The 12,969-nt window shown below is 37.1% G+C and overlaps 1 protein-coding gene across 1 annotated transcript; it reads left to right on the forward strand.

The window, feature by feature from the left end:
• The first annotated feature begins 5,702 nt into the window (after nt 1–5,702).
• On the forward strand, nt 5,703–12,548 carry LOC135686137 (calcineurin B homologous protein 1). Its single transcript, XM_065202317.2, has 7 exons — nt 5,703–5,861; nt 8,168–8,240; nt 9,832–9,918; nt 10,821–10,939; nt 11,239–11,300; nt 11,792–11,914; nt 12,389–12,548. Exons 1-7 carry the CDS (start codon nt 5,792–5,794, stop codon nt 12,440–12,442), a joined length of 588 nt encoding a protein of 195 aa, XP_065058389.1. The 5' UTR covers nt 5,703–5,791; the 3' UTR covers nt 12,443–12,548.
• The last annotated feature ends 421 nt before the right edge of the window (nt 12,549–12,969 follow it).

Consider the following 12,969-nt stretch of genomic DNA (forward strand, 5'->3'; position numbering starts at 1 on the left):
CGTAATCATTTTTTCTGATACCATTGAACAACACTGTGAACGTTTAACATCTGTTTTGCAACGATTTCGTGAAAATGGGCTGCGTGTCAAGGCTTCTAAATGCTCTCTTGGTGCCGATCAGGTCATTTATTTAGGTCACTGTGTCTCAAGTAAAGGGGTTCATACTGATCCATCTAAAATTAAGGCTGTGCAGGATTCACCCGCACCAACTGACCTGGACAAGCTTAGATCATTCTTAGGACTAGCAGGGTATTATAGGCGTTTCATCCCTCAATTTGCAACCATGGCAGCACCCTGTCCCCTCGAGAGCGAAATTATTCCACCATGGAAAAGGAAACCTTGGCTATTATCTTTGCCACTCAACACTTTCGTGTTTATCTTGTAGGCCATGCATTTCAGATTATCACTGACAATCAGGCCCTTAAATGGTTGCATTCTGTAGAACCCAAGGGTCGTATCGCCAGTTGGCTCATGGATCTCCAAGAATTTGATTTTACAATAAGCCACAGACCTGGTAGCTCCAACCAAAATGCAGATGCTCTCTCTCGTTTAAATCATTACCAAAATAGTCAAACCAACCCTGCTGTAAGTTGTTTAGTGAGTTTACTACCAGATGCAAATCTGCATTACGCTCAGCATGCTGAACCTCATATATTGAAGGTTATTGAAATTAAGGAACAGGGTTTTCCAAAATCCCCTTTATTTGTGTGGAAAAGGAATCCCAATCTTTCATCTTTTTGGAGTTGCTGGGATCAACTGTATGTCAGTAATGGGCTGCTGGTAAGGGCCTTGGTATCTAAGCATGAGTTTTCTAGGGAACTTGTGGTCATACCTGATAGTTTAATCCTTAATATTCTTCAAAGTCTTCATTGTGGCCCATCTGGTGGACATATGGGCATTAGGCGCACTATAATGCGGTGTAAAGAACGATTTTTCTGGCCTAAAATAATTGATTCTATTACCAACTTTGTTCAAAATTGTCCAGCTTGTAGCCAAGGTAAACATGATTCCAAACAGACACGAGCTCCTTTGCATCCCATTCAAGTCAGTGAGCCATTTGTTTTTTGGACAATAGATTATATGGGGCCTATCTCTGAAACTGCTAGGGGTAACAAACATATTCTTCTCATGATGAACCACGTCACCAAATGGTGTGAGGCACTCCCAACAAAGGATCAAAAAGCCCCACTGTAGCCAATAAACTTGTCTCTCGCGTTTTCTCCAGGTTTGGTCTACCGACGGTCATCCACTCAGAACAAGGACGAAATTTTGCAGTACATTATTGCATGAAATTTATAATCTCATGGGGGTTAAGAAGTCACGAACAACAGCCTATCATCCGCAGGGTGATGGGTTGCTTGAGAGGCAAAATCGCACCCTGCAGGACATACTTAGTAATTTTTTATCAGACCATAGTGGTGACTGGGACCAGTGGTTAGACCAGGCCGTCTTTGCCTATAACACAAGTATACATGAATCAACAGGTTTCTCTCCTTATGAGTTAGTTTTTGAGCACCCAGCACGTATGCCCATTGAAATTGAGTTAAGTGTACCTCTACAGAATCCATCAAGCCAATCTGATTATAGTCAGTCCTTACGCAAGGCTATTCAGAATGCCAATCAGATTGCTCAGAAAAACTTAGAAATAGTTAGATCTAGACAGAGTATGCATTATAACAACAAGACCCTTAGAGAATGGCAATCTTTCGATATTGGACAAACGGTTTGGTTATGGCGCCCCAAAAGCTGGAATTTTGGTAGGAAATGGGTTGGGCCATACCAAATCTGCACTCGACGTGGGGTCAACTATAACAACAGGTCAAGCAATGGCAAATTTCTTGTAGCCCATCACAATCAACTCAAGGCTTAGCATTTGCCCCTGGGCCAGGGTCAACCATTCCATCCAGTCCCTGAAACTCCAGGGATAATTCCTAGAGAGGGTTTTCCAGTTGTCCAGCATGAAGAGATGCAAGGAGTTGCTCAAAGGGGTACCACCTCACCTTCGTCAGGTCATTAATCCCCCCCAACGTTATGGAGAGGTTGTTGCACTTTTACACAGACCAACCTTTGCTACACTCAACATTGTAAGGGAGGGGAAGGTGTAATGTATCTAGCCTGTAATCAATCTATATGTCATCATCTCTGTATCATGTTTGTAATGTACTGCTGTCACTATGCTTTGTACTCTGGTGTTGTTGATTGATTGTAACCAGATTCATGTATTTTAAGTAATTGTAATTAACAATGCAAGTCAGTCGTGATTCAGAATATGATGAATACAGGCGCATAAACCAGTGTCCTTTATTAGCGTTTACGCTACAAACTAGACTTTAGTTTTTTGAGGGCAGTGATAAAAAAGGCCATTGTTTGAACTTACGCTGATGAAAGTTGGTTTCATGAATCGTTATGAGTTAATTTATGACTGAAACCGCAGTTTAATTGGAATATTTACCGTCGTGCCAATTTTTTCCGAGTAAGCCTTGGAACAGAAGAGTGCTTAAAGGTGAACTGACACGCAAAATTAACTTGACCTCAAATGAAAGCATATCGAGCATAAATACCTGGTACATTATTATTTTTCTACTATTCAACACAGTTATCGAGTTATTGAGCCTCAAAGTTAGCCACCGAACATTTTCCGAGCACGGACGAGTTTGCCCGAGCCTTCCGCATAATCGTTACGTCACAAATACCATGCTCACATCACTTGAGCAACACGACAGTCTGGAAGGGCCGTACTTTCATGACTTTGCAGATGAGCATCGATACATTAATTGAGTAGGTTTTTGCTCCATTTCGACAACCTGATTGGAAAACAGATTATGACTCCTTTACAAACCTTTCATAATCAGATTTGCATTACATCAAATGCCGACAATGGTCGAACACTCGACGATAATTTCATGAAATTTAGAGCGGACAATAATAATTGACCGAAAATTGCGTCAAAACAGACAATAATAATTAACCGAAAATTTGAAATTAAGATGCCATGCATCGTTTTCTGCATTATATCAAAAAATAGTTTTGCGTGTCAGTTCACCTTTAAAAAACAAGTAAGTTTATCAAGGATAATCCCATTGCATCAATAAGGCGCTACTCCTGTTGAAATATTACAATATAAATGTTAGGCAAGTTTGCTATCACCTTAAAACCGGAGCTCCAGTATTTGCCTTAGCAAATAAATAGACAATATCCTTGATATAATTTTAACAAAACTTAGATCGTAATGATCATAAGTTTATATTCTTTTTGCTATATAGAAGTCATTGATTGTGTTTGTTTCCCTTTTCTCCAATCTCGGTTAGAAATTTCGATGTGCTTTAGGGATTTCCTCAGACAAAATGGCAATTCTCTGAACCTTTATCAAAATAAATAATTTCTCAAGATTTCAGTCACATTATGCTACTACAGGAATGGCTTATTTTTTGTATTCTGAGAGGTGAATTTCTAATTAGCGATTTAAAAGAAAATACAGTGAACGTTTGAACATTTGCCTTTCGCGTTTGCCATATAAGGTAATAACGGAAACACACATGGGCGTAATAGATCAGATCGCATAAAACGATTGCTTTTAGCATTTGAAATGCCCTGACCATTCTGCTTGACCATAGAGTTTATTCATTTTGAAAACTGTTTTAGGTTCTTTTTGCTTGAGAGTCCTTTTAAACCACTGTCATTTCACCATTTTTTCATTGTTGAAATTATAAGACTACACTTTTCTAGCATGATTATGCAGCTGCACACGAATTGGTAACATGTGTTACTTTTTTCAGCAATGTCTTCAAATGACCGAAAAAGGTAAAAAAACCGGTGCAGAGTTCAGAGGAAGAGGCAAAATTGAGTCAGTGTATGAGCAGCATGTATGAGCTGCATAAAAAAGCTGATAACAACAAAAGCGAGTTCCAGAAAGGAACATTAAATATGATCAAAGAAGAAAATCTGACATCCATAAATGATTCGCAGTTGATAGAAGAATGTCTAAAGGAACCTGTGACTGGGAGATGAAAGCCCATATGATACTGAGCAGCCAGAAAATAGCGAAGAAGCTCGTTTTAGCTCCAACAACGACCCTCTGCGACAGAAAGTTACGTTGAAGTTCATTCCGCTTACCGTGCACAAGAAGCACGGGAGCATAGTGTAAATAATGTTTGCCATGCGAGCAAAAAGAATGGTTTGGAAAATGCTGACTTTGAGGCCGAGACTAGCAAACATTTGCCAGAAGCCAAGGAGAGCAATAAATATAGCAATCAGGATGAAGAGAGTTCACCAGATGTGGACAAAAATAAATATGAGGAATTTGATTGACGAAATGTGGACGGAACAATCTCAAATTTGAGAACATCAAACAATGTCTTCGATGTTGAAAGCAAAACCAGCCCTGCGATTAATGCTATAATAGATTAGGAACAAAAACGGTTGATGCGGCCCTGCTCACTGACCTGAAGCTGTATACAGCGGACAAGGAAATGCTCCTTAAGCTTGCGCTATGTCAGCCCAAACAAATTGTATTAATATCACAGAAAATGCAAAACACAGAAGTTCATCGTCAATGGGTTTCATATTCTGTAAGCAAAGATGCTGTCTTTTGTCTCCCATTTAAGCTGTTTTCAGATCGTGTATGCTCTACGTGGAAAAAATCAAAGCAGGTTTTAAGGCGATACATTTACTGTTACTGGCTTTTTCAATTGGAAGAAGCAGTTTAAATGCAAAAGCATGAAAGATCGGAGGTTCACATCAATTCAAAAGGGGCAGAGGCATTACTTTTTCAGGAGAAACCTCTACAGTATTCACTTGATGAGCAGCATACTACTGGAAATCAGCTCAGGAAGGCAGCTGTTATTGCAACAGAAGAATCATGAAGCGGATTGTACATATCATTATGTTTCTTGAAGACAAGGCCTTGCCCTAGGATAACATCAAGAATCACTACACAGAGCTGTGGAAATTTCCTCGAACTTTTAAAGCTTCTTGCCGAATGTGACGAATCTTGTAAAAATCATTTGAAGATGGTAAAAAAGCAACAGCAATGTCCCTCATCGTCCAAACAGAAAAACGAAAGACCAAAAGTCGAGAGAGAGGATCTAAGCTTACATTCCTTAGCAATGACAGCCTGAATGAAATAATTGACATCATAGGCACAGCTATCAAGATAAAGATTAGCTCGTCATTTGAAAAGGCGGTTTTCTTGATTGGAAAGTGTGAAATTTTAAGCTCAAAAGGCATTGTGTTCAATTTGTTAATTATAACGTGTCATAATATCGCACTACGGTGGAATAACATGATTTGAAACACATTGCGTTTCACAATGTTATACTTTTGCATAGGGTACCAAAACGCGTATTACACCGTATCCCGGTGTAAGGCATTTCTAAACAGTCATAACTTAGATCCTGGATTAGTTATTTTAGCGACCCATACAAATGATATGCACAGAGCGTTAATTCGAGTTATCACCTTTTTGAAATGCCCCCTTGGAGTGGGTGAACACTCACTTGACAATGCTAAAAGAAAAAAACGTGGAATTCACCCTCTTTTAAAAGGGAAATGTAGAAAATATAGATAAGATAATACAAATGTAAACTTGGTATGCTTTTGAATTTTGAATGTAAAGTATGAATTGAATACACATTCCCTCGAACGAACTTCTTCATAGTACCATAGGAACTTCCCCAAGGCAAAATTGGAACTGTGAAGGAACACGTAGAATAAATACAATTCAACTCAACGGCTACATGGAGAGAAAGAAAAGTATTGGAAGTTGAACTGGAATATTCACACTTTGCCAAAAATGGGGTCAAAGTGCTCCACTATACAGCTGGAAGAAGAAGATGTTCGTGAAATAAGCAAGGATACAGGATGTATGATTCTTACTTTGCTCCTTGAATTCATTGAAGTGGCCTTTGCTAGCAGTGGTTTTATAAATAAAGCAACAACGCCATCGATTTTTGAAAACAACAAAACGAACTTCATCACAACAAAACGCGAGACAGTATTTTTCTTGCTTTTCCTTCGAACCATGTCCACAGGCCTTGAAATATAATTTTCTTACATTTTGACGTTGTAAAACTTTGAAAATCCTTGTTGCATTTAATTAATTTGGAAGATTGGAATCTTTAGGTAATAAACCTGAACTTGAACCTGAAACCACTCAGAAATATTATCTGTTCCGGTCAATTTTTTCTCGTTACATTTACCAAAATGGGTCATAGAATTTGCCGATGTAGTGAAAACATCTCCTCTCACTGTCTGGCTGTCCAAACAATATGAATTTTTTAGCCCAGACTACTTTCAACATGAAGATTCATATTTTATTAGAATAAATCTAATAGAATTTCAATCTTCCTGTCAAATCTACAGAAATATATAAGTAAAAATTTTGTTTTCCAGGCAAATTTAATGCTTAAAAGTGTACCACCTTCAAAAGCTGTTTTGTTCCCTTGCGTTTGAGGTAACAAAAACTGACTTATATCAGCAGGAAGTGCAGATCCCAAGCTACCAAAGTGTGTCTCAGATTTCTCAAATTTTTCTTCCCTCGCACAGTTGTATTTTGATATAAAAGACAGACATGAGCAAGTGCAAAATTATTGAGACCGACTTTGGTTACCTGACATCAAGATATAATAAGGAACTAAGATAGTCTAACTAAAACCCCTTGATTTGCCTCCATTTTTGCATCCCAATTTTTGGTGGAATGAGCTCAGTTGCTCAAAACAAGACCACCTTTGAGCAAGCATTGACAAGGCAAATGAGCCGTTGCTCTTGTATTTCTATCAATGTTTGACCATGGTTTCTAGCCTCTTTTCCTTCACAAACTTTCATGTTTTGTATGCCCTTTTCCAAGGCAAAGTGATGATTTTATCGATTTTCGGATGCGAAAAGGGAGGTAAACCTAGGGGTTTTAGTTAGACTATCTTAGCTCTTTAATTTATTTTGCTGACATCTGTCCCGACCATGTGCAAATTTTTGAGCCATTTGATTGGTTCCTTTGGTACAAAATAGCTTTTTCATACCTGTATATAGAGGAATCGTGAGGCTTGAGAAAACGGGATTCTACTGATTGCACTTGCAAGGTACACTCGCAAACCACAGTGTAATCTCGGTCAAGTCCTTTAAAGCTTAAAGATCAATAAACCTGTTTAAATAAACACACCCCTACATTGGATAACTATATGTGCCAGGGGACTGTAACTAGTTATTGCAAATGAGACATGCGACCACAACCACAAAGCAAGGACGGTAGGCTTAAAAGGTTAAATGATTTTCAGACCTCAGCCTAAAACTCTGATAAAGAAATTATGGAAACCTTCTGCAGAAATCGAAAAATGGATTTCTTCATCCAGAAATGTTTACTGTAACCGAAATATTTCAAATACAGATTTCTGGGTTTTTATACATATAAGGCTACAGGTGCAAGTTTGCCCTAGCCTTGCAAATCTTTTTGCAACCAGATTTGAAGAGAGGTTGGTGTATATCTCTGGTTACTTTATATATCAATTAATAGATGAGTTTTATGGATGAATACTATATCCTCTTATTAAGAAACAAATTTCAGATTTTGTTGCACTTTAAATTTTTATAATAATCTGTGATCTGAATTATTTTTATGTTTTCTTGCGGAAATTTAAGGAAAATCCTTTTATTTTCATTAGAAATATGCTTGTCATGTTCAGGCCTTATGATCAGAGGTGCTCAAGCTTGTTCAAGCGCCCCACATTTGCCTAGGTAAATCTAGGAGCTTGATCAATCAAGCACCTTGTAAATTTATGCTGTCTAAAAGTAATGAGGAAAATCCAATCTGCCATTAGTCATATTGGTAATATTTTACAACATATTGTTTTTGAGATTCCGTTAAAGAAATTGCAAACAGACCTAAAACGATGATAAGCTATATGTTTACAACTCCACTTTTCTACATAAGTCCACCTTTGGCCAGTGCAGAGTTTTCATCCTGTTCTCGCTGACATTTTCGTCTTGGGCAAAATTCAGTTCAGTTCAGTTTAGTTTAGTTCACTTCAATTCAGTTCATCTATATTGTAAATGTGGAGAGATGAATCTTTCTCAGTTTTTATCTGAGTGTTGTTTGTTATTCAATGATCATTACAAAAAATGATGTCAGGAAAACCAACATACCATAGATCTATAACTGCTTTGGTTTTTTCTCCAGTTACAGCAAGACAGATAAAAAGACTTTACAGCAGGTTTTCAAATCTTGATAGAGGGAACCTTGGGAAACTAAGGTGAGATGATTTATGCATTAGTTTGTTAGTTTTTGATAAACATTTGCATTTTCTAAATTGTCTTGCCAAAATAAACTGGTAATGATCTGGCTGTATTTTAACTTGCACATTTTATATTTCCCACAGTTTTGCTGCAGAATCCCAGTTGCTCAGCCTGTTTGTATTTCTTGTTTGAAAGAATCATCTTAATTTACTTAATAAAAGGACTGACACAAGAATAGGCAAAATTTGGCTCAAGTTGAATGCTAATTGAACAATGATGATACAACAACTACAAATGGATTTTCATTAACAACAAGCTAAATTAACAAAATATTAACAATAACGCAAGTATATAAAGAAAATGTAGCAAATATGAAACACCGCAATACGCCGAGAATAAACAACAATAAAAACATGTAAATCAGTAATGATTTACTGATTTACGTGTTTTTATTGTTGTTTATTCTCGGCGTTTCATATTTGCTACATTTTTATCGACTTTTCGCCACAAGAAGTCCTTGGAGCCCTTCGAGCAGCCTGCTACAGTGGTCTTTTCTTCATTCACACATATAGAGAAAAGTTTCATAATTACTAAGATTGATAATCTCCAGTGGATGTAAAGAATAAGGGGGGCTTTGAGTGTGGTTGAAGGGAAAACCAGGAGGTGCTCAAGGTAGGGTATGACATAGATAAATGAGCCAATATGTCATATGTGTACAGAGATTCCTAATATGGAATTACTTGAATAAGCTTAGATAAGGTACCTTAAAAATCATGGGATCAAACCCATGAATACAATGACTCATTTCCCATGCCAAAGATGCAAGGCCAAATATTATGTGAAAAGTAGGAGAAGTACTACACATCAAAAAAGTAGGCCAAACAATCTCTTTATTTAAGCTATAAATATTGAGCCACAGCCACAATGAACACAACAATTAAAGCCCTAAATAGGCTATTCTTATCTGGGTTTTTCCAGTAAGAGCTTTTGATTTGCTGTTGATAGCCTATTTATGTACTATATATCATCTAGCCATCCCCACTAGCAGGGTGAGGCTGCTTTAATGCAAGGAAATTGTTGCCTGGCCAAAGTGAACAATATCTTTGTAGATTGAGATTTCTAACAAGCATACATAGAAAACTAAAACTGTCTTAAGACAAAAGAACTTGACTAATGTGGATGGAAAGAAATCCTTTCTTTTGTGATTGGCCACAAAAGGAACCTATCAAAAACACCATTCTTCCTGTTATGTTGCTTTTCATCTGTACCTAGGTGTAACTTTAATTTAGCCTTTTGGTCCTTATCAGATGGTTTATATCCTTTGAATTAACAACAAAACGTTTATTTGAATGTTACGAGAGTCGTGCTTACAATTTTTGTGCCAATTGGAAGTTCCACAGTGCAAGACGCTTATTCAACTTTTCATACAAAAGCCCCACTAATTTAATGTCCATGAACTGAAAATGCCAAGGGATATTTGAGAATGAACCATATTTGCATAGTCTTCTTTTAATGATTTTTTAAGTTAAATGAGCTGCTAGTGTTGCTGTAGATGGTCAGTTCTCAAGGAAATGCAAGTTATTTATGCCTTTTACATTTGTACTATAGGAGAGAGGATTTCTTCAGAATCCCAGAACTTGCCATAAACCCACTCGGGGATAGAATCGTGCAGTCTTTCTTTGCATTCAAGGACAAGTATGTAATAATTTTCTTTTTCTAAGATCTCTTGAAAATAGTAGATTCATCAAATTTCTGCTATATAATCTTAAAATATCCGCTTAAATCATTTATTTATGTTTATCCTTTTGTAGGTTATAAAGTTGAGATAGGCAGAAAACAAGTATGAAAGGAAACTGTTCTTCAATCTTTAAAAAGATTTGATTTGTAGTGAAGTTTTACAACCTTTTTTGAAGTGAAGCGATAGGCTGTGGATATTTTGTAAAATTAGCTTTGAAAAGGCAAAAATTTTGAATCGTAGCACTTTAGCTTTCGTCTGACGTCGGAACACAGGCCGAAAACTCTACGCTGGGAAATATATATACCCAGCTAGAATCGAAAAAGGGCAATCAGAAGAACGCAAGCACATGACCGGTATAGTTGTCCAATCAGTACCGCGTGCCTAAAGAAAAATTACCATTAGAGTCAGTCCAAGAGAAAAAACGGTATCCTTCTAATAACACAATGACGGCTTCTTCGTTTGTATGTAGATAGATTCCAAAACTGCTAGATGGAAAGACGACCGGGCTCTGCCAATTATCCGAAACATGTCGTCGATCTGGGTTGTCTAAAAGGTGTTGTCCGATGGCCAGTCAAAATTGTGAGCACATGACGGTATAAACTCTGAACAGTGTCAGAGGAAAAGCTACAGTACTATGTTTCAAAATGTTTTCTTTTTCAAAGCCATTTATAAATTCTGTACCACAAACGATTGTTTGCAAATAATGTTGTATTCACCATAAGAGCTAGGCAGTTTTACCTTGGAAGTATTTCCTTTATCCGTTCAAGCTCTTTTTATGCATTCATCATTTCGGAACATTGCATTGCGTTTTACATTTTGTCAAATCATTGCACTACGTTTTACATTTCTTACTTCGCAGGGACGAATCAGATAGTGCTGGAATAAATTTCAAAGAATTTGTCCGAACGCTAGCCTACTTCAGACCAATAAGAAAGAAAAACGAAAACCCTTTGAATACTAGAGAATGCAAACTTGAATGTGAGTACTGTAAAATCTCTACCATCTGGAATCATATAATTTTTTGCATAAAAATGTCCAACCAAGACATCGTTCTCCCAGTTTCTCTAATATGTTTTTGACTGTTACCCGTCTGATAACTTGACGCGATGAAAAAATAAACAGGGACTTACAATTTCGGCTAGTTGTCGAACAAATCCTGAACCCTCTAATTCCCATTTCCCCTGCTTATCCATCTCCCCATATCAGAGATTCCAGACCAACTTTTCATATCCATTGACTATTTTATATTATCTCTCAAACTTTTCCTCCTTTTTCAGTTGCATTTAGGATTTATGACATTGACGGCGACGGATATATATCTAGACAGGAGCTACTCGATGTAAGTTTTGCAATTTTTGTTGGATCGAGATAAATGGTACCACAAAAGTTGAAAATTTTCTAAGCTAGGCCTGCATTTCAAGGTTCAGTCATCAATGCCATCCAGTTTTTACAATTCTCTTATATCAGTCTTATTATGATTCTTATTCATAAACATTATCAGTCTGCCTATGGCTGAGTCAGCATAAACCACGTTCTCTCTTTCCAGGTACATTTCTACGCAAATATCGATTTGCTTTACGGGAATCTTTATGGTGTAATTGACCAGCCAGTAGAAAATAAATGCCAAATTGCTTGAGTTGAAAGATTGAGCTTTAGCATAATAAGCGAGCCATCGGGTCTCATCAAAAATAACTTTATATATATTTATATGTATATATTTAGTAACTGACTCTTTAAGAAAGAAGGAAGTTGCTTTTGTGAAGTGCGCCGAGAAAGTTACTTAATTGATTTTTTGATAGAATATCGAATATCTTGTTTGATTTGCTATAGCTTTTACGGATGATGGTTGGTGTCAACATTAATGATGAACAATTGGAGAGCATAGCAGACCGGACATTATCAGAGGCCGATGATGACCAGGATGGGTTCATCTCATTTACTGAATTCAGCAAGGTAATACAGCAATCTAGTCAATTCATGAACAGATTCTTGCATCCTCTATGAAAAATAAAAATAAAACAAAGTTAGTTCTAGATACGGACTAGATACTAGTTAGTTCTAGCAAGGAGTCCCTATTACGTTCCGCGTATCAACCCCTCAAAATTCTTATTGCGAAAAAGGATTTTTCACTGAGAATGATTTTAACTGGTACTATTCTTCACCTTTTTGCGTATTTCAAGTGATAACCTCTGCCTTGATGACAAAACAGTAGTCTAGTAACTGCTCGTAATCTAAAAAGCAAACTTATTTTTTATTCACTCTTCGCCACCATTTCCTGCCCAATTCGTCTCGATAATCATTGATGTGAATTGCAAAAGAATCTTGATTCCAGCAGGCGTCAAATCCTGATAGCGTAAACTGGCATGAGTTGTGTGTATGCTTGTCTCGGGTATTTTGTTTAATCATAGTCTATTTATCTTGTTTTAGATGATGGAAAAGACGGACTTTGAATCCAAGATGAGTATCCGGTTCTTAGCTTAGAGGAATTACACAGTTTTTTCTATTGAAAGGACACTGGCCATGTGTCGTAACATCATCAAATTGTATCCTATTGAGACGAAAATGAATTATGGCAATTTAACTTTAATTTGACCAAATTACTTTGAACCGATCTAATCCAGGATACCGGGCCTGGATTAGAATTTGTAGACACCCCTTCTGGACAACTTGAGACTGTATCGGACAAATGTAGCTTGTTGAATTACTGTGCATTACCATATGCAGATAATGGGTATGTGTATCGTCTAAGTTGGCATGTTATGCTATGCTGTTGATGTGGTATCACACAAAGGTATAAGACAGATCTTACAGAATGTAAACAAAGGCATGAAAGTGAAACAAGTCCTTAGAAAAGTGATTTTTGTCACACCTCTCTTCGAAAATGATGTTTTAATCTCTCTTGTTGCTCTTAGGTCTCTAGCAGTACACTCTAGTGGCATTGTATTCGATTTGACCTCTTCAAGCCCGAAAAAGGGAAAACAACGAATAATGAACCAGTGTGCATTGGT

Source organism: Rhopilema esculentum, chromosome 10 (assembly GCF_057945365.1).
Source record: "Rhopilema esculentum isolate cy_ngs chromosome 10, ASM5794536v1, whole genome shotgun sequence".
In the NCBI taxonomy this organism is placed as follows: domain Eukaryota; kingdom Metazoa; phylum Cnidaria; class Scyphozoa; order Rhizostomeae; family Rhizostomatidae; genus Rhopilema; species Rhopilema esculentum.